Source organism: Spermophilus citellus (assembly GCF_964194105.1).
Source record: "Spermophilus citellus genome assembly, chromosome: 15".
NCBI lineage: Eukaryota > Metazoa > Chordata > Mammalia > Rodentia > Sciuridae > Spermophilus > Spermophilus citellus.
The window spans coordinates 72,737,905-72,758,137 of record NC_138195.1 but is presented as its reverse complement, the minus strand read 5'-3'; the positions used below and the strand labels follow the sequence as shown (position 1 = coordinate 72,758,137).

The window sequence follows — 20,233 nt, the reverse complement described above, 5'->3', positions numbered from 1 at the left end:
TCCAACAACTCCTTCGTGGTTTCATTCTGTCTATCCTGTGTTACCTCAATTACTGTCACAGTGAAGCAGCACCCATTGCTGACAACACATTGCAGCCAAGACTTCTCTGAGCTTCAAGATCAAACATGAAGCTCCTGACCAAACATCTCACCCAGGATGTCTCAGGGCTTCTCTGATACACTCCAACTAAAGTTCAACCCACCAACTTTCCCTCCAACCCTCCTCTTCTGCCTGGGATCCTAATGGAATCACCATCAACCTTGGAATCAAACAGTATGTGGTTTGTGTGTTTGTGTAAAATCCTGGGCACCATCTTGGATTCTTCCTTCTCCCTTGCCATCCATAGCATTCATTCACCAATCCAATCAAACACACCTCTTCAGACTTTGGATTGTTCCCCGATACAACTCTACTTGGTCTCCCATCTTGTCCCTCTTAAATCCATCCTCAGGAGGGCAGCTCAAGTGATCCAATCCAAAACCTTTAAATCCCACTGCCCAGAGACACCTGGGGCCAGTATGAACGCCGCTTCCTGCATCATCCCCTTTTACTTTTACTGCTGAGCTGTCTCATTGGGTGGTGGTTTGCTCTTGGCAACAAGACAGTCTTGTAAATGAGTGTCTCACTAACCTCGTAGAAGTGAAAGTTTACTGTACCTTTATAAACAGCCTTGGATTACAGTACTAGCATTACTGCAGAAGAGCAATGAATGGAATTTTCATAGTAAACTATGCAACGTCTCCTACCCTCATTTCCCCATGCCAGGGGCCTTCTAGGTACGATGTCTTTAGACCACGCTTTCTGATGTGGCTCTTTGTGGTTTTCTAGTCCTACACTGGTCAATTACAGCTTCTTCACCCCAGCTGTGTGTTCTCTGTGAAAAGAATAAGTGACAGATGAGAAGCTCTTTTCAAAGGACATAAAACAGGGAGCCTCCTTTAGAAAGAATATCTAAACGTGCACTTTCTGTTTCTCGAGTTGGGGTCCCAGATGAAGATAAGGAAGCAGGGCCAGAGAGACCCCAAGCTGGCTGAGCATCCAGCCATCAGGACCCTGGCTCAGGGGTCAGAGGCATCATGCTGACCTGTTTCCTGCCCACTCCCACCCTCAGAGGCAGACATTTATGGATGTGAGTTCATGTCCTCCTTGCAACAGTCCACATGCTCTGCTTTCTCTGCAGAGCTGGGGAAACAGAGTCCTGGATTTTGAAGCTTTTGCCTTGAATTACAGGCCAGCCAGTAGGCATCAGAGTCAAGATGTGAACCCCAGTTCTGCCATTACAGCTCATGCCCTTGGCACGGTGCCTGCTGATGCTCTCTGTCTCCCACCAGCCCCACCCTCTCTAGGAGCCTGAGCAGGAAGAATCTCTTCCCCCCCACAAACTTGTGAGGCTGACCAGCCCCTGCAGACTCAGGATTCTGGAAGAGGGAGAAGCCCAAGGGCAGATGGCCCAGGCCAGGGAAGGAGGGGCTAATTCTGGCCAGAGATCATCAGAGAGCAGAGACCTCATAGAATGTCTGCGCCCCTCTGGGCAGAGAGGGACAGTGGCCTGACTAGTAAATTGGCTCACACAGCATGTCCCAGCTAAGAAACACTCCCTCAACCTCCGTTCATACAGGACACATCCTTGGAGAGGCTCAAGAACAGGCTGGGCCTCCAGGACAGATTGGAAGACCAAGGCCAAAGTTACATGGGCACAGCAGAGTCAGTCAAAGCCAGCTCTTTGAACTCCCAGCCTCTTCTCTCTCATCTTCTCCCATATCCCTCCCCTGGCTCCGAGCTCCAGGCCTCAGTGATCAGCTTCCCAGAACCCCTAGAGGGTTCCCAGGCTGCAGGTCACTTCCAGCCAGATTCATCAGTGCCCTCAACCCCCAGCCCCGCCAGTGTCTAGGCCAGAGGCACCTTGGCCCATAGCATAGAGGCCTGAGAAGCAGGGGACCAGAAGCCCTGGCTGCAAGTCCTCCCCTTGCTTCAACCCCTGTGAGTCTGGGCAGGTCCCTTCTCTCGGGGCCTTGGTTTCTCCTCTTTGAAGGGGCCGGACTGGACAACACAAGCCCCCCCCTCCACCCCTGGGACAGCCCAAGGCTGTTTCCAGTCCATGAACCTGGCGGAGTCCCAGGACCAGCTTCTATGTCACAGACACCTTGGTGACTCTTACAGGGGTCACTTGAGCTACACCCACAGGGTGAGGCCCAGCCAGGCCTCCTCAAAGTTCCCAGTGCCTCCCAGTGTAAAACAAGGAATTTCATTCCAAATAAGGGAACCTACAGCAAAGTCCCCCGCCACAGCCCAGTTCCGGCTGGTTTATGTTAGCTGGACAAGACTAAACAGACCTTCACGTTCCCAGTATTAAGCACTAAAAATGAAAAAGCGCCTGTTTGTCTCTGGAGCCCTGGGGCACGGGAGAGGTCGGTGCTCCCCCGAGGCCCCTGAGAGGCTCCGCAGACCCAGGGGGTGCTTGCCGAGGGCAGGTGGGAGGTGGACTTCAGATGAACATGGTGATGCCCCGTGGGAAGAGTGGAGGGGGGACCAGACTGGGAAGCCAGAGGGTGGGAGAAAGGGAGGCAGGAGAGGGAGAAGAGAAGCGAAGGAGGGAGGCTCCCACCCACCTTCCAGGAAGAAGGGAAGAGGGGAGAAAAGGGACTCAACCACTTCCTGGACCTCGTTCCAGCTGCCCCACCTGCCTCCCTCAGTGTGGACACAAACTACAGGAAATAAACATTGAATTATTTACAAAACAAAGAAGGCTGAAGCAAGACTGCCTGCCAGCTTTCCCAGGAGGCCACTCTCCACACACACACCTGTCCTCTAACTTAGCCATGCCCAGCAGGGCCTGCCCCTCCTCCCTCCATTGCCTGGACCATGGCCTTTGCCACATGGATCTGGCAGGCCTGAGGGCAGGCACTACTCTTCCAATCTTAGAGACGCATAAACAACACTCAGTGACTGAGTGACCTGCCCAGCATGGTTCATCTATCAGGGGTGTGCGGAGACCAGTGGCACCCACAGCCTCTGAGTCCTTGGTTCAGGTCCTACACCACAAGTCACACTGTCCTTGGCCAGCCTCACCTTATCATAGACAGGCAGCTCCATCTTCTCCTTCAGCCCCCACCACCACACCCACCACCAAGGGAAAGCCCTTCTCTGTCTACCCAAACTTCTCCCTCAATCTGCAAGGAAAATCCCTCCACCAGGGAGTCCCACCTAACTCCACTCAGGCTAACTGACCGTGATCTCCTCTGGCCTCAGGTCTCCCTCAGCCCTACTGATGAGCTCCACAAGCTCTATGAAGGCAGGACCATGTCTGCTCTGAGTCTGGCATAGACCTACGAGACACCCAAGGAACACCTGTGCCATGGATGAGCGAAACAGGAATGAATGCTCCCGTCGTGCTCTCGCCTTCTCTTATCTCAGACCTGTGCCTGGTATTCAGAAAATGTCCTTTCAACAGGGCCCATGGAAGGAAAGTCTGAATTCCCCAGAATCAGCCCTTTCCTGCACTCATTTCAAAATATTTGTGGACTGCCTGCTGTGTGTGCCAGGCGCTAGTGGTGGTGATACAACAGTAACTGAGAGAAAGTAAATGCTACCAACAAGCAACTGGTCCTGACTACCAGTATGATCAGAGCTGCGATGGGGGCCCAGGGCAGCAATGGGAGACGACAGCAGAGGCCATGCAGCCTACCCTGGTGTCCCGGAGGAAGTATACCCTAAGCCAAGACCTGAAATCTGAGCCCAATTGATGACAATGGCTAAAATGTGTTGTATTTCCATCAGTTGTCTTAAATAAGGAACCAAGACATGGAAAAGTCAGGCCTCTGGTTTAGGCAGCAAGACAAAGTCCAACTCGGAGCCTGTGCCTCATCACTGCCTGCCTTTCCTCTTCCCTCCTCATACCTTTAGCCTAACAGAATGGTACCCCCAACCCTCCACCCACCGGATGTCCTTGGAGAATTCCAGAGGCCTCGAGGCTGCACCAGAGGTCAACATCTGGGTTGGGTTCCATAGCTGGACCCCCAGGCCTCCCAGCTTCCCAAGTTCCTTGGGCAGGCCCAGAAAGCAGGGTTGAGGGTCACTGCAGTCCCAAGCAGATATCCTCGGATGGACTTGCTGGTGACAGCATGGCTTCCCTTCTCAGGTGCCAGAGAAGGGGCTCTGTCCCACAAAAGCTACTCTGAAACAGGAAAGAAACTACCCCATACCTGGAAACCATCTCCCCCATTCATTGATGTTCCCTGTTTGAGTGGAGCAGAGGAGGACCTCTGTCCTGGCTCTTTATTTGAGGTAAGGAATGAAAGTACAACAAATCTTAGCTGTTGTCATCATGGGGCTCAGGACTCAGAGGACTTCTGAAAAAGAAAGGTACGTCTGGAGCAAGGGTGGGTGGGGACTGAGGCCTAGGGTCAGCACCTACCCCAAGGTCCATGGGCAGCAGCATGACCTGGCCACTTGGGCACAGGGGCAGTGAGGTGCCTGGGAGACAGCTAGGAAATAGTGATTCCTTGTTCAGGTCCTATGCCTCAGGTCCTATATCTGAGCAGCCTCCAGGGGATCTTGAGCAAGACCCAGAAAAGAAGAGGACAGAGGGTCCACCAAGCTGAGAGCCCAAGACCAACGAAGCAGTGTCTTCTCCCCAGCAACTTTGGCTCTCTAAGAGAGGAACCCACATTGGAGGTAAGAGGAGAGACAGGCGAGGGGATGGGGCGGCTAAGATTGGTTGCAGCTCGAACGTGCCAGCCAGCCTGGGGCAAGAAGACAGCCCCTCTGCATCCCAGCCACTCACAGAACACAAGGAAGACAGCTGGACCCCTTTTGTTCACAGTTTACAACATATTTTCACTCACCGCCTGGACGGAGTGAGAGCTGGTCATGAGGAGGGGAGCCGTTGGCCCGGCCCAGCCCAGCTCCCACCCACCAGAGCCACAGGCCAAGCCTCAAGAACCCAGACTTAACATCCCACTCAACAAGAGCTCCGTCTCCCCAGGGCCCGCTCAGCACAAGTTAAGATCCGATTGGCACTAATTGGACCAAGCTGGCAGTGCCTGGGGCAGCTTGAGCGCTGTCACCATGGATTTGACTCATGGAGCAATGGCCATCGGTGCCTTTGGAGCCCACCATGAGTGTCACTTTGGGAGGCTTAAGTGAGTATGGATGGTGCTTTGTGAGTCAGCCTCGCTGTCTGGCCAACACTGGCACCCAGAGACCTAGAGCTTACAAGCGACTCGACCATGGTCTTACTTTCGGGCAAGGGCTGGAACCCAAGGGAGATCAGCTCAGAAATCCGTCTACTGCCCTGCATCTGCTGATGGCCCTGTTATGGTTTGGATGTGAGGTGTCCCCTAAAAGCTGCTGTGTCGATGCAGGGATGTCCAGGGGTGAAATAATTGGATTGTGAGAGCTGGGACCTAATCAGTCCATTCTAGTTTGAATGAACTGAGTGGTACTTGTACACAGGTGGGGTGTGGCTGAAGGAAGTGGGTCACTGGGGACGTTCCCTAGAAGGGTTCACCTCCCCTGTTGCCCCTTCCCCATCTCCCTCTCTCCCTCTCTTTCCTGGTTGCCATGAATAGAGCAGAGCTCCTCCACCATGCCCTTGTGCCATCCTCCTCTAAGTTGTTCTTGTCAGGTATTTTGGTCACAGCGATAAAAATTTGCTCTAGAAAAGAAAACTTATCTTTCCCTCAGGGCATGAGACCTCTACCCTGATAACCAAAACCCAAGCCCAAGTGAAGTAGTCCCCAAAAGACCCTTACCATAATTAAGCTTCTCCAGGGACCCTCCACACACACACACACACACACACACACACACACACACACACACACACAAGCACACACATCATAATAAGGCTTCTTGTCAGTAAGATTTCACAAAGAGTATCAACAGGATTTCACAGGAGTTCTGCAGAGAACTCACTGTGGTTTTAAGCTTCCTCTTTCTTCTAAACACCAGGCTTGCAGACAAAAAGGTGTGATAAACTCTGTCTCAAGAGAGCTTTTTGTACAAAAAGTTACTATCTCTGTTTTTCTTGGCAAAAACTTGTGAAACCTCTATCTGATCTAAAATATGGGACAAAGAGTAATTGTCAAGTACCCACCCCACTGAGTATAAATCTAAAAGAATTTCCAGATCCACAGATTTTTAGGCATTAGTCCCTCTGGACAGCTGCAGCCTAAATAAATCTGCCTCCTGAAAATTCCTCTGGTGTCCAGCCTCATCTGTCTTACATCACAAGAGAATCTCAACCCAATGCTAGAATACTGAGCACCCAAATGGATGCTTGGTTACACAACTCAAAATTTAAGTGCAATCATAACTCCTGGACCCTCAGATGGAGAGCTGCCCTCCAGGAATGGAACCCTCACCCCAGCTTGGAATCCAGATACCCACATAGAAAGTCACAAGCTTGCCTGTAGAAAAGGCACCTTCACGCCAAAATAGAATCTGGTGCCTCAGGAACTGAACCTTCAGAGCGAGTCCTGAATCCCAACAGCCAACCCAGCGAGCACATCTCGTACTTTTGTTGTTTTAACACAACCTCAACTTGGGGCTTAGATAAGGAAACCCAAGCTCCCTAAAACAGTTTCCTCTACACTTGTGAAGGATACAGGAAGCCCTGTGCAAGAAGAGCCCCAGTTTCCAAGTGGGCTGCCCTCTCATACAGAAATTTCCATGTGCATGGCATCCTGGTCACTCACAGCTATCATGACCACCTCCTCCACTTCCTTGCTTCACAACAGAGGCTGGAGGTGTCTCCTCAGCCCCACAGGTCCACCAGCCCCATGAGAGGACTTCTCCTGTAGGGATGGGCACTGTAATGCCCCAGGTCTGCCTTTGTCCCTGGAAGCTCCAGAGCACCCACAGGCAAGAAGAGGTCCTGGCTATCCCCTGAGAGTGAGGACAAGAACGAGGGTCCCAAGAAGTCCAAGAAGAGCCTAGAACAAGACTTTGAAGTTTGGACTTTCACAATCTGTGACAGTCTGAGGCTCAGCAGTAGAGTGTGGCTTCTTGTCATGGGAGCAGAGAACAGGAGGGGACAGTCTAAGTGCTACTCAGATGCAAAGGACCAGGCCCTGTGGAAAGCTCCAGTCCAGGGGCCAGCAGCCATCTCTCTGCTCTCCTCTCCTTCCCCACCAGCTCCCCATTTCTCAGTCCCCTTTCTGCACTGTTTTACTGCAAGGCCGTCCATCCAGTCACTCCTGCTTTTGCCCCTCCCCCACTTAGGAGCTTAATAATTTAGTAAGTATTGAGCCCCAGGGTGAGGGTCCAGCCTTGACCTTCACTTACAAAGCCGGAGAAGACCTGGCCTGTCTGGCTGATTCATGGCCACCTTTCATGTTCGTGTGTCCGTGACTGGGAACTGGCACCCACAAAGAGGCCCGGGCTACCTGAGGAAGCCTGGCCAGGTCAGGAGTGAAGGCCTCGGGTTCCAGGGACAGTAGAAGCCAGGTGCACCTCAGGTGCTAGAACCTGGCCTCTGCCCTCCCATGAGCCACATGTGATGACAAAGGGGTCATTAATTATTGATGGTGTCCTGGGGGTAGGGATGGAATTGACAACTCAGGGCCAGCCTGAACTTGCTCACTGTTCTCTCCTCCTGGCTCTAAAACCTCACACCCTTGGCAGGAGTACAGCTCCAGAGGGTGGGTGCACATATGAGCATGCAATGACCTCCCACAAGGCCCCCTGGGCGATTCACTGGCCACTTCCCCAGGAAGTCAAAATTCTGACATATTCACACAAGTAGCTAGTTCCTCAACAGCTCCCTCTCTTGAATCCACACCTCCAAATCTTCAGGTCCACCTTCAAAAGTATCTAAAGCCACTCCTCGGTTTCTAGGACCCCAGAGGACACCAAAATCCAAGCAACCTTAAGTCCCTTATATAAAGTGGCACAGTATTTGCACATAGCCTACGCATATCCTTCCATATATTTTAAGTCATCTATTGATTACTTATGATACCTGACAATTACTGGGTCAGGACCTTTCCATTGTCCTGTTAGAATATCCTTCCAAAGTACCTTGGGCTTATGTACATTTTTTGGACACATATGCTTTTCCACAGCACTAAGCCCTGATGAATCCAAATTTAAAAAGTTTAGAGTAAAAAGTGTTATTTTAAGTTTATCTTTGGGGAATATATACCCCTTCACAATTCCCTCTTTTTGCTTTAATAAGTACATTTTAATAGTTTGATGAGCTCTTTCAACTATGCCTTGTCCCTGTGGATTGTATGGGATTCCTGTTACATGAGTAATGCCAAATGATGAGATATATTTTATATCTGGAGCTAGAAACAGAGATTGCTACATGAATAAATGCTACATGAATAGTTGTTATACATATAATCTAGGGAATAATGATAAGAAAAAACGTCTGTGCCTGTTCAATCAGAGACACTTTTTTCTTTTTTTAGTACTTATGATCCACAATTGGCTGAATCTGCAGGTGTGGAACTTGCAAATACAGAGGACCCACTGTATTTGCCCCCGCTCACTTCCTCCAACTCCTGGCAGAAGCCACACCTTTGTCCTCACCTGGAAGACTGTAGTGGCTTCCTGCCTGCCCCATCTCTCTCTTGCCTTGAGAGCTTCCTGGAACATCCAGGTGATCTTGCCCCTCTTCTGGGTAAAGCCCTCCAGGGTCCCCTGGACAGCACACTTCAAGCAGGAAAACATCCACACCACAACTGGAGCAAGCATCTGTCCCCTCAGGTGTATCTCAGAAGTTAGCTTCTATCAGCTCCTCAGCACCATCTTGCAAGCTCAGAACCTTGACCTTATCACCACCTGGTCCAATCCAACCATATGATCTTGGGTAAGTCAGTCACTGCCCCTCTGGGGCTCAGAGGACCTGGGCTGAGAGGAGGCAGGACAAAACAATCTCTGTGATGTATTTGGGTTCTGATGTTTATAGTCAGTGGCCACCGGTCCTCGCACTAGCCACCAAGCACATGACTGATGCACCAAGCACCAGACCTTCTTCCCTCCTGAGGAATGGGTCAGTGGAACATTCCCTGGGAAGATCAGGACAAGAAAAGGATGGGAAATCAGGCATGGAGGAGAAGGAGGGCTCCAGGACCTTTCTGCCCATGGAGACCGATGTGTGACTGGGACACAGCTGGGCCGTGAACCTGGAGGGCAGAGACCAGGTCAGTGTTCACCCAGTACCATGCCCAGCTCAGAGAAGGCATGACATGAGGTGATTAGCCAGAGCCTCCCTGCAACTTCGCTCAACTCTGACCGGGGCACAGTGCTTCCATGCCCCCTCTTAGGGGCACTTGGACACCCCCATCTAGGCACATCCCCTGGAGAAGAGCACCCTCTCAGCAGAGGCCAGGCAGAGGGGGGCAGCCAAGGAGGGAAGATGAAGGGGACAGCCAGGGTATGTGGAACGGCCTCTGCCCTAATCATGTCACCTGCCCCTGGCAATGTTCTCCTTCTTCTGTCCCCACTTTGGAGCAGCCAGGATGACATTCAAGGACAACAGGGCCAGGAGCTGGGTTGTGGCTCAGTAGTAGAGCATTTGCCTAGCAAGCGTGAGGCACTGGGTTCAATTCTCAGTGCCACATTAAAAAAAAAAAAAAATACAGGGCCAAAGAAACTGTAGACAGGTAAGCCAACGAACATCCTTCATCACAAGAAGGGTCCTCTCTCCTCCTTCCTCCTGCTCCACTCCTACATAGATTGCCTTAGTGGCCAGTAATTTGCTCTGAGAGGCAAGGAAGCGGCTGCTTGATGATGTCCTACTCTGGCCAGGAGAAGCCAGATGAGTCTGCTGAGCAGCAGCTCTGAGCACCCTGAGCCCCATCTTCCAGCACAGGGGGCCTGTGTCCATCTCTGACCCAGAAACACCCCTCGCTGCACCCCTCTACCACATCCAGCTCACTGTTTTCAACTGAGTGTCACAATGATACCTGGGGTGGCCAGTGGCATTTAATTCGCAGGGATCAAGGATGACAAATGGACAGTCGTGCCCAATATGCTTACTGCTCCAGCTCTGGAAACGTGAAGTCAACCCCAGCTCTTTTTCAGGTTGCGTCCCTAGAGAAGCTTTCCCTGCCCCTCCAAGATCAAGTTTCCCCATGACAACTTCCTGGCTTTCTCTTTCACAGCTTTATCCAAACTTAACTGCTTGAGTAAAGAAATAGCCAAGGCCAGGCGTGGTGGCACAGGCCTATAATCCTAACAACTCAGGAGGCTGAAGCAGGAGGATCTCAAGATCAATGCCAGCCTCAGCAACTTAATGAGGCCCTAAGCAACTTAGCAAGGCTTTTTCTCAAAATAAAAAGTAAAAAGGGCTGGGGATGTGGCTCAGTGGCTGAGCACCCCTAGGTTCAGTTCCTGGTACCAAAAAGAAAGAAAGAGCTGAGCAGAGCAAGGAGGTGCAACACTACTTGCAGTCCTGAAGTGTGGCTCTACAGAGCGACCATCTCCCAAAGAGCACAACAGGGAGCGGGTGGTGTGTGGCTTTAACTTTACAATGGAGAAATCTGATGAACACTAGCTCTGCCAGGTGCTCAAGGTCAACATCAATAGCGGAGTCTCGTGGACAGCATGCACAGTGGGTGTGATTGATGAAAAGCCACATTACCTGTTTTGGTTCTTCTCTCACAGTCCACACACGAGAGGAACATAGGACACACTGCAATAGAGAAGGGAATGTCTACAAATACCTAAAGTAGCAGTCCTCACACCATCAAGGTCATGAAGAACAAGGAAAATGTGACAAATCATCACAACCCAGGGAGGCCTAAGAAAACATGACGAGGAAATACATAACGTGGTAACTAAAAATATAATGTGGTTGACATTCTAGATACGAGTGCTGGCACTGAGGAAAGATATTAGGGAAAATTGATGAGGTCCAAATAAACTATGGACATTAATTAATAATGCCATGTTTTTTTTTGTTGTTGTTGTTGTTGTTTTTTATTTTAGTATTTATTTTTTAGTTTTTGGCGGACACAACATCTTTATTTGTACATGGTGCTGAGGCTCGAACCCGGGCCACATGCATGCCAGGTGAGCGCGCTACCGCTTGAGCCACATCCCCAGCCCCAATGCCACGTTAATATTGGTTTATTGTCACAGGGTTCCATTACTAATATGAAATGTGAATAATAGGGAAACAGGGGCCGGGAAAGTAGCTCAGTGGCACAGTCCTGGCCTACCATGCACAAGGCCCTGGGTTTGGTTTCCAGCACTGAAAAAATAATAATAATAAAACAGGGAAAGTGGGTGTAGGGTATATATAAATTCTTTGTACTATATTTGCAATAATTTGTAAATCCAAAACTGCATAAGAGAAAAAATTTATTTTTTTAGAGTGGTAACTCCAAGGTCAGAGAGATCGTGGTTATAATCCCACTAAATTCCATCATATACCATGGAGCCTAAAGCAAGTCTCTCTAAGCCTCAGTTTATTGATCTGTAAATGGATTAATTACCAGTCCTACTTCAAATAGCTGATGTGAAGACTAAGTGAGCCAGGCACAGTGGCACACACTTATAATCCCAGTGACTCAGGAGGCTGAGGCAGGAGGATTGTAAATCTGAGGCCAGCCTCAATAATTTAGCAAGGCCCCAAGCCACTTAGCAAGACCCTGTCTCAAAATAAAAAGGGGTTGGGGATGTAGCTCAATGGTAAAGCTCTCAGGCTGCATCCCTAGAGAAATCTTCCCTGGGTTCAATCTCCGGTACCAAAAAATAAAATAAAAAAAGACTAAATGAGATGGTGGGTATATGGATGGTGGCACAGGCACCTGCCCGTAGACTGTGAGCAATAATCCTATCCCAACTCATTTTTGTTCACTTGTCCATCATTTTTGTTTCTATCTGCTTCCCACTGTTGTTCCGGTGAGCTCTATGTGGCTCCTGCTGTTCTGTGGGACACTATCCTCATGCCTAGGGGAATGCTGGGCCATTGCCCAGGCTTGGTATTTGTGTTCGGGGAAGGGGCTCCCCTACCCACCCTTGCCATCCCCCAGTCAGAGCATCCCAGGAACTCCTCCTCAGTCCCATGCCCAAGGCTGTGCCCAGCCTCCTCAGAACTGCAGCAAGAGCGGAGAAGGCGGATGCTGCCCACCTGCCTCCTAAAGACTCCCCACTATTCACTCCTCCTCTCTGAGCCCTTCTTTTCTCTAGGCTCTGCCCCTCCCCCAAGCGTCAGCACCTGCTCATTTACGGAAGCAGCAGGATCCGGGTAATGACCCCTGATAAGCATCTTTTAATAAGCTGGAGCTGGATCTGTCATCCAGAGCAATATTCTCCCCACTCCCCTCCCCCGACACCACCTTAACCACTTCCTGGGCTGGCCCATTAGTGACTCTGCTCCTCCCATGCAGGACCACAGGACCACAGGTCCTCTAGACTCTGGCTTGCTGGGGAAATGCCAACAGGCCGCTCAGGCTATTCTCTAAGCCTGCCCTTCCTCACAGCCCTGGTCATCTCAGTGGCCTGGCCCAGCTCTGCCTGTGCCACCGGGCCTGACCACTGGCCAGTTCTGTCCCTCCATCCCTGAGGCAGGTTTCCCAGGCGTTACCAAGGAGACCTCTTACTTCCTGACCAAGGTTACCAAAGCAACCAGCTCAAAGAGAGGCAGCCCCTCAGCCTCTTAGCCCCTGGCTGTGTAGGCCCAGGAATGAGTTGGTCACGCACTAATAGGAATGAGTCCTGCCAGCTGGCCCAGTGGGGAGAAGGCAACCCTGGCATTACCTGGGCAGTGCCTAGCTCCTGCCCTTCCTCTCCCTACCTCCCCACTTCTCTTTCTGCTTTTGCCCATCCTGCCTCCATCTTGGGATCTGTGATGTGGAGCCAATGCCTGGGCCTCGGTGTGTACTTGGAGGGGCACATGCCATCTGCTATGAACTGAATTTGATCCCCTCTCCCATTCCTATGTCAAAACCCCCAACAGGACTATATTTGGAGATAAAGACATAATAAAGGTTAAATGAGGTCATAAGATTGGAGCCCTGATCTAACAGTATCAGAGGACATCTGCAGGAACAAGGCAAGCCCTCTTGAGAACTCATCAAGGAAGCCATCTGCAAGGCAAGAGGAAAGCCCTCATCACAACCCAAACATGCTGGCACCATGACCTAGACTTCCAACCCCCCAAACTGTCAGCTGCCCAAGCAGACTAAGACATCGCCCAGAGTCAGGAAGAAGAGACACCAATGCAGAGAAATTTTCCCAAGACCACTTTTCTCCTTCATGATCTTTGGGGTCCTGGGCAGAAACCCCAGCTCTGTCTTTTCCTATTCTAGTATTTCTGGACAGCATCCTTAACATCCATTAGTTTCCCATCTATAAAATGGGAATGATAACACCTGCCTCGTGTTTATTGGGAGATTAATTCATATGAAGGTACCTAGCACAATATTAGAATCTAGCTTCTTAAAAAAAAAAAAACTTTTTTTTTCATTTTCTCTTCTCTTCAACCTCTACTCTACTTTTGCTGTCACTGTTTAAATAAAATTACTGCATCCCTTTTGCTCAAAAGCCATCCATGTCTCCCAGTGAATACAGGATAAAATATAAAACTCCTCGTCCTGACAACCACGGTCCTCTGAGGTCTTACCCAACCTATCTTAAAAGATGGATTAACTTCCCCAGTGGGGCCCAAATCCCAGGCCAAAGGAGCTGCTCACCGACCCAAGCACATCTTGCATTTCTTGGCCTCCCTGCCTTTCCTGTCTTTGCTGCGGGGCCACTCACTGAGGGACCTCTCCAGCTCCTCACTAAGTTCCATCCAGCTCCAAGCTCCCCTCCCCTGGAAGCCGATCCCACCTACCCTGAGAGTAGCAGGGTGGGATTGTCCTGAGGGCCCACGGCTTCAATAATTCCCATGTCTTAGGAAATATCAGAATAACCTGAAGATCTTATTAACTTGCATATTTGGAGGCCCCATCTCTGAGTCAGTAGGTCTGAGCTAGTGGTTGGGAGCCTGCATTTTACACCATAAGCAAGAGAAAAGCCTCACTTTGAGAAAAAAGAAGTTCTCTCAAAAGTGTCTATATGACTAAAAACCACGGAAGGGTGGTATGAGGTGCAGGATTGGGAATTCCAGGTTTACCCAGCCCCTTGGTCCTCTGGCTAACCAAGGGAGGCAGCAGCAAGAACCCCATAATACTCCCTTTCCCTCCTCCTCCTCAGTCCAGAACCAGGAGATCACTGCCCAGTCTCTTTCCCACAGTGGAAATCAGAACCCACCCAAGGTAGAATTCTCCGGGGACAGGATAGTATAGTGGCCACGATAACGAACTTTAAAGGCAGGGAACTCTGGGTTTGAATCCCAGTTCCATTAGCTTCTGATTGTGTGACCCGGGATGTTACTTACCTCTCTGAGCCTCTCTTCCCCATCTACAAATGGTGACAAATCAGGAGGGTTTAATGGAAAAAATCTACATATAAGTACTTGGCACACAGTAACCACCCAACATATGGTGGTTATTATCAATATTATTATGATGATTAACAAAAGAGAGTTCAAAGGTAAAGCTGAACTGAAAACCAATAGGGCAGGTGGGAAGGTGCTGACTCAGCCCTGCCTCTCTGAAGTCTCCAGGTGGCTGAGGAAGCCACCAGCCAAGACCCCCACCCAGGTCTGTCTGTTACATCTGGAGGCAGAGAGCTAGATGAGCTCACCTAATCTACAAGTGTCATGGCAACCAAGGAAGCAACCCAGACAGAGCAATGGAAATAACTGAAAGCTAGCCAAAGAATGGAGGCCTTGAGTATCTGATTATGGCAGCCACAACCACTGTGGCCAAGGGGAGGGGTACAAGGAAAGTAGCGCTGTAGGAGGATCTCTCTGACGGACCGTAGACAGACTGATTAAGACAGCAGCTGTTGCAATATCTGGGAGGAGGACCCAGATCACGGAAATAGCAGCAGGAATGTGAAGGCAGAGGGCCTTGTCTAAGGAGGACCATCCTCCATCACCACCCCCAGAGAGCAGTGAAGAAGTTCCGGATCTGCAGACAAGTTCCTGTGGCTCACTGTTGTCCACCTGGATAATCAGGCCCCCTAGCCAACTCCAGCAGCTCCTCCCTCAGTCACCCAGGAGCCTCAGCCACTGTGGAAAAGAGTATACAAACACCAGGGGTCAGGCTGGTGTCACATCCAGCCCAAGCTGGGGGAAGGGGATGACCTCCCTGCAGCTGTCACAACCAGTGGCTTTGTAAAGTGTTCAATTCCAGAAGCATTACCTTTTTAAAAGATGTACAGTCTACACCTAGGTATGCAAGAATTGAAAACAGGTGTTCAAACAAAAACGTATACACAATGTCTGTAGCTTCAATATTCATAATATCCAAAAGGTGGAAACAACACAAAAGTCCACCAAATGCATGAACACACTGTGGCATATTCATACAGTGGAATATTATTTGGCCACAAAAAAATGAAAGAAAAGATATGCTACAAAATGGATGAACTTTGAAAATATTATGCTAAATCAAAGAAGCCCAACATGAAAGGACAGTTATTATGTGATTCCATTTATGTGAAATGTCCAGAATAGGCAAATCCATAGAGACAGGAAGTAGATTAGTGGTTGCCAGGGATTTAGGGGAGGGGGTACTTAATAGGCATGAGGTTTCCTTTTGAGGTGATAAAATAGCTTGGAATTAAAAGTGGTCACACAACACCAAAGGTCCTAAATGCTAAGTTATACCTTAAATGGTTAAAATGGTGAATTTCATGCTATGCAAATTTTGCTACTATAAAAAGAAGATGGGAAGTGGCCCACTCAAGTCCCATCCATTGGTGACACTGGGGCTGAGTAACTCCCCAAAAACTTTCCTAGTTGCCTGCCCCTCCACACTTAGCACCAAGCAGGCAGACACTCAGAGCTGGGCAAGGAGGCAATATCTTTATTCCCTGTATTTTTCTCGAGAAAGCATGAACCCCTGCCTCAGTTACCCCGTGACCCTCACTGATAATACACACACGTGTTCCCTCCCCCAAGCCTTGGCCGTCTATCCCTTCCCCATTCACCCTAGGACTCCACTGCCTCCCTTGCCATCCAATTCCTGCAGTTCCTTCCATGGTCACCTCAGATCCTTCCCTGAAGCCCCATTTTAGCCCATGAGCCTGGGGTTTCAACAATCCAAACATGCAAGCACACAGTTCGATTCACTTCCTTGGCCTTGCCTTTCCAAATACTCCTTCAATCCATGAAACCCCAGGAGTGTTAATGTCATGCACCTCTGAGCCCAGCATACAGCAGCTCCTCAGTCTGCCTGTTGGTCCTAAACTACACCATGAACCGCCTCCAAGACTCTTCAGACCCCAGTGAAAATGACAGCAGTGTGTCTCCAGGAAGACCAAAGTCTACCACTGAAAGATGAAGATGGACCCCGTATCACATAAGCCTGAGAGCTGGACCAATCTGTGAACTCCAGTCCCAGCCCCCTACTATTCCAGGTCCCCTCTAATTGTTTTAATTAAAATGGTAAGGAATCCATACAGACTGCAATTACAGAAGAAGAAGGAAAAATAGAGCGGGTTGCTCCACCCCTAGCAAATTTCTGAACAAACAGTTCTGAGAATTAAGGCTGAATTCTAGGTGAGTACAGAAACAACCACAGCGGAACTCTGGGTGGGGAGTTAGAATCATGCTGTACCAGGGTTAACACCAGTACAATCAGAATGGAATTCTGGCTGACCAAAGATACACCAGAGCAGACACCTAGGTCAATGCTGATCCGAGTAGAAAAGAATTTGTAGTGAACACCTAAACAATTACAGAATAAAGGTGATGGCTCCATTAGGGTAGAGTCATGGGAACAGGTCCCTAGAAGTCAAACTAAGAAGGAAGATCAATGGACCCAGGATGAAGGGTGGAAAATACCAATAGGTGTCCTTTGGGAACATTCTCTCTTTCATTCCAGGACTGGAAGGAGCAGAACTGAAATTCCCATGACCACTTCCAGTTGATGTGTGAATAGGGACAGGGAAGTGGGACAGCTTCTCCTGCCTGGTCTTTCCTTCTGTCAAAGACCTCAGATCCCCACAATTCCAAACTTTAGATAGAATGAAGTTCAATTCCTGGAGCCTCCTCTAGACTTCCACGGAGTCCAAAAAAAAAAAAAAAAGGAACAGGACCTTTTTAGAGAGACAATCTGTGAGTATTAAAGGACCAAGTCAACTCTCCAACCTCCAGCAAACCTCTGATCCCTGATGGACAGAGCCCAGCTTTGCCACCTGAGTGACCCACAAAGTAATTTAGGCAAATCATTATTCTTTTGCCCATCATTCATGCTTGCAAGGGAAGTTGAGCTGAATGATGTCCAAAGATTCCTCCATCATTAGGAATCTGTTTTCAATGACCAGAAACAGTCTTTAGATGTGCTAACATGACAGCTTATTTCTAATTATAAAAATAATATTTATTGCACACAACTTAGAAAAGAGCGAAATATAAATCAGAAAAGAAATAAAAACTTATATGATCCCATTACCCAGAAGAAAGCCTCGAGTTAACAGTTTAGAAACATTCTTTATGGGGTTTTGTTTGTTTTGTTGGTTTTCCTTGCCATTCATATTTCTTTTCAACAAAATTGGGATCATACAATCTTCATATTTTCATATCCTGTCTTTGTGCTGTGATCATTTTACCAAGTCATCAAATATCTTCAAAACATAATTTTAGTGCCTGCATGTGCTCCCCTGCGATTACTGGGCATTAGGTTGCTTTCATACTATAAATAACACTGCCGAGAACATGCTAGCTTGCTGCTATAAGTGTTTGCCTGCATCTCCATTTTCTTACAATCAGTTCCCTAGATGGAATTACAAGGTCAATTAAAAATGGTCTGGACATGTATCACCATATTAATTTTCAGCAAAACACAAGAGACCCATTGATATTCCTGAGCTAATGTTTTTTTGAGAGTTGGAGTTAGAATGCAAGATGGTGGTCCTGTCTCTCCTCCTCACCCTTGGTCTTCAAGGTTAGCTGTCCAGCAAGAGAGGGGACAGAATTCCAATTCATAAGATAAGGGACTATAGCCTATCTCTGTCTCTCACTGGCTTGGGAATCTAAAAGAAGCCTTGGTTCTCCTCAACTGTAAAATGGGCACAGTTAGCTCTGCTCTGCTGACTACCCCAAGGGGCTTCTGCGCTCACTGAAAAGATATTTGTGAAAGTTCTTTGTACACTTCAATACTTTGTGTTAAAGGGCACTTCTGTAATTCTTCTCACAACCTGGGGGACTGAGGAAGTAGATTATTTTTTGTGAAAGCCAAGGGCTTCCCCTCCTGGCTTTTAGTCATCAGCATGTCCAGGACAAGTGCAACTGTTCTGAGGATGACAGAAAAGCAGCTTCCTGAAGGGAATTAGCAGGGGTTGAAGGCCTGGGAGGATCCAGTCCTGCGTCTTCCGAAGGTCAGGAGACGGCCTTGGAAGCTGCAAAGCCCCGTTCTGGGCCTAGGGCCCCCCAGAGGATGCAGAGTGGATCCAGGGACAGTGAGAGCAAAGACCTCTGTTTCAAGGATCCCAACCCCTCTTTTCTAAGAGTTCCAACTAGATATCTGGTCTATGGGGGACTGATTCAGTGGATACATATAGTCAATAGCTTCAGGGGACCCCAGGAGCAAGGCATCATCTCTGGCCCCTTTAGTCCTGGATTCTTAAGACCTTCTAATTAGAAATGCAACTAGTGCTTCCAACCTGATCTCTCCAGCCCCAAGCAGATGAAAAGGAGATGGCTGTGACTCCCTTGAGCTCAGATGGACCACCTGAGCTTCCCTCCACCCCGCTATCCACCTGGCAAATGCCCTTCTCTACCCCTTCCTGCTGCCTAGCATCATGGCCCTGAGGGGACTCAGTGACTGTTTCCAGTGCTGGCAGGGAGAACTGCGCAGACCCCACCTAATGCCATTCTCCCTGATTTTCACTATCACCATAGACAGCGCCCACTCCCCAGCCCACCTCCATGGTCAGATGGGCATCTCCGGTCTCCAAAGGCACACAACAGGTGGCACCTGCCGGGCCTCCCCAACCACACCTCTCCATCTCTCCCTAGCCTCCATCAGCGCCCAGTCCTCCGGCTGCACTCGACCGCGAAGCCTACCTTTGAGGCTTTGGGGGTGGCCCCGCGGCGCCCGGCTTGGATTTCCTCGGGGAAGAGAGGGGATACTGGAGAAGTTGTTGCCCATGGCATCCGGTCCCAGGAGGTTCTGCTCTCACTGGGCGCAGGCGAGGCTGGGCAGGAGCGGAGGTAAAATGTGTGCAAGTGTGTGCGCGCGTGAGTGCGCGCCGCCGGGGGAGGGCCCTGGTGGGGCTGCGGCCGGGGGCGGGCGGGCCTCTCCTCTCCTCCCTCTCTCTGGGTTTTGCGGTCCTCGGCGGGTCCTGCCCGCCGCGGGTGTCCTCGCGCAAGCGGGCTACCTGTCTCCCATCCCCCGCGGCGGGGACGGGGGCCGCGGGCGGGCCCCTGGGTCAGGCCCAGCGGCTCCCGGCACTCCGCTCTTCCTCCCGCTGATGCTCGGGTTCGGGCTGGTGGTGGGTGGCGCGGCGGCTTGGGCACACTCCCCGTGGGCCATAGAGTCAGGGCTTCGCACACGGGTGCTTAGCGGTTCGGCCTGCCAGGTGGCTTGGCTGCTTAGCTGCAGGCTCGGTCCCCGCCCGCGGGGACGGCCGCTGCGGTGACTTGCGTGGCGCCCTCCCGCCGGCGGGTCTGCATGTAGCGGGGCTCGGCGGAGCCGCGTTGGTTGTTCTCCCCTGGCCGCCGAGCTCGCGCTCCCACCCCCACCGGGTCGTTCCCGCGACCGCCGCCCCCGCCCTCGCCCAGTCGTCGCCAGGACTCCCGGGCTTCGGTTGTTATGGTGACAGCTGCGCTGGTGAATGAGCGTCTTAGTGACACGCGCGCGCCCGCTAGGCCAGATGTGGCCCCTGGGCGCGCCGCGTTCCCGGCTACCACAAGTCCTCGGCGATGCGGGGGTCCCTGGCGCGACTGGGAAATCGGAGTCTAGTGCAGACTGGGTCTCCCGGGTTGGGCTTATTCTCTCACGGAACAGTGGAACCCCTTGTTGAAAACCAGAGACTACCGCCAGAACGTTGAGCTCCCTGGATGGCAGGGTGGGGCGAGGTAGTGCTAATATAACTTCCCAGTACCAGGTTCAGGGTCCTGCACAGAGTAAAACCCTCAAGAGTGAATGGACAGTTGAACAAAGGAATCGAGATGAGGATCTCCCCCTCAGCTCTCAATCAGATCTACAGGGGCACT

At 50.4% G+C, this 20,233-nt stretch overlaps 1 protein-coding gene across 1 annotated transcript in view; it reads right to left on the bottom strand.

The window, feature by feature from the left end:
* The window catches only part of NEURL1 (neuralized E3 ubiquitin protein ligase 1), a 72,327-nt gene extending 53,146 nt beyond the window's left edge, over nt 1–19,181 (bottom strand). Inside the window, exon 1 of the mRNA XM_081267958.1 lies at nt 19,082–19,181. Within this exon, the coding sequence (XP_081124084.1) occupies nt 19,082–19,166 (85 nt within the window). The 5' untranslated portion in view covers nt 19,167–19,181. The remainder of the gene's footprint in view (nt 1–19,081) is intronic.
* Between the last annotated feature and the right edge of the window lie 1,052 nt (nt 19,182–20,233).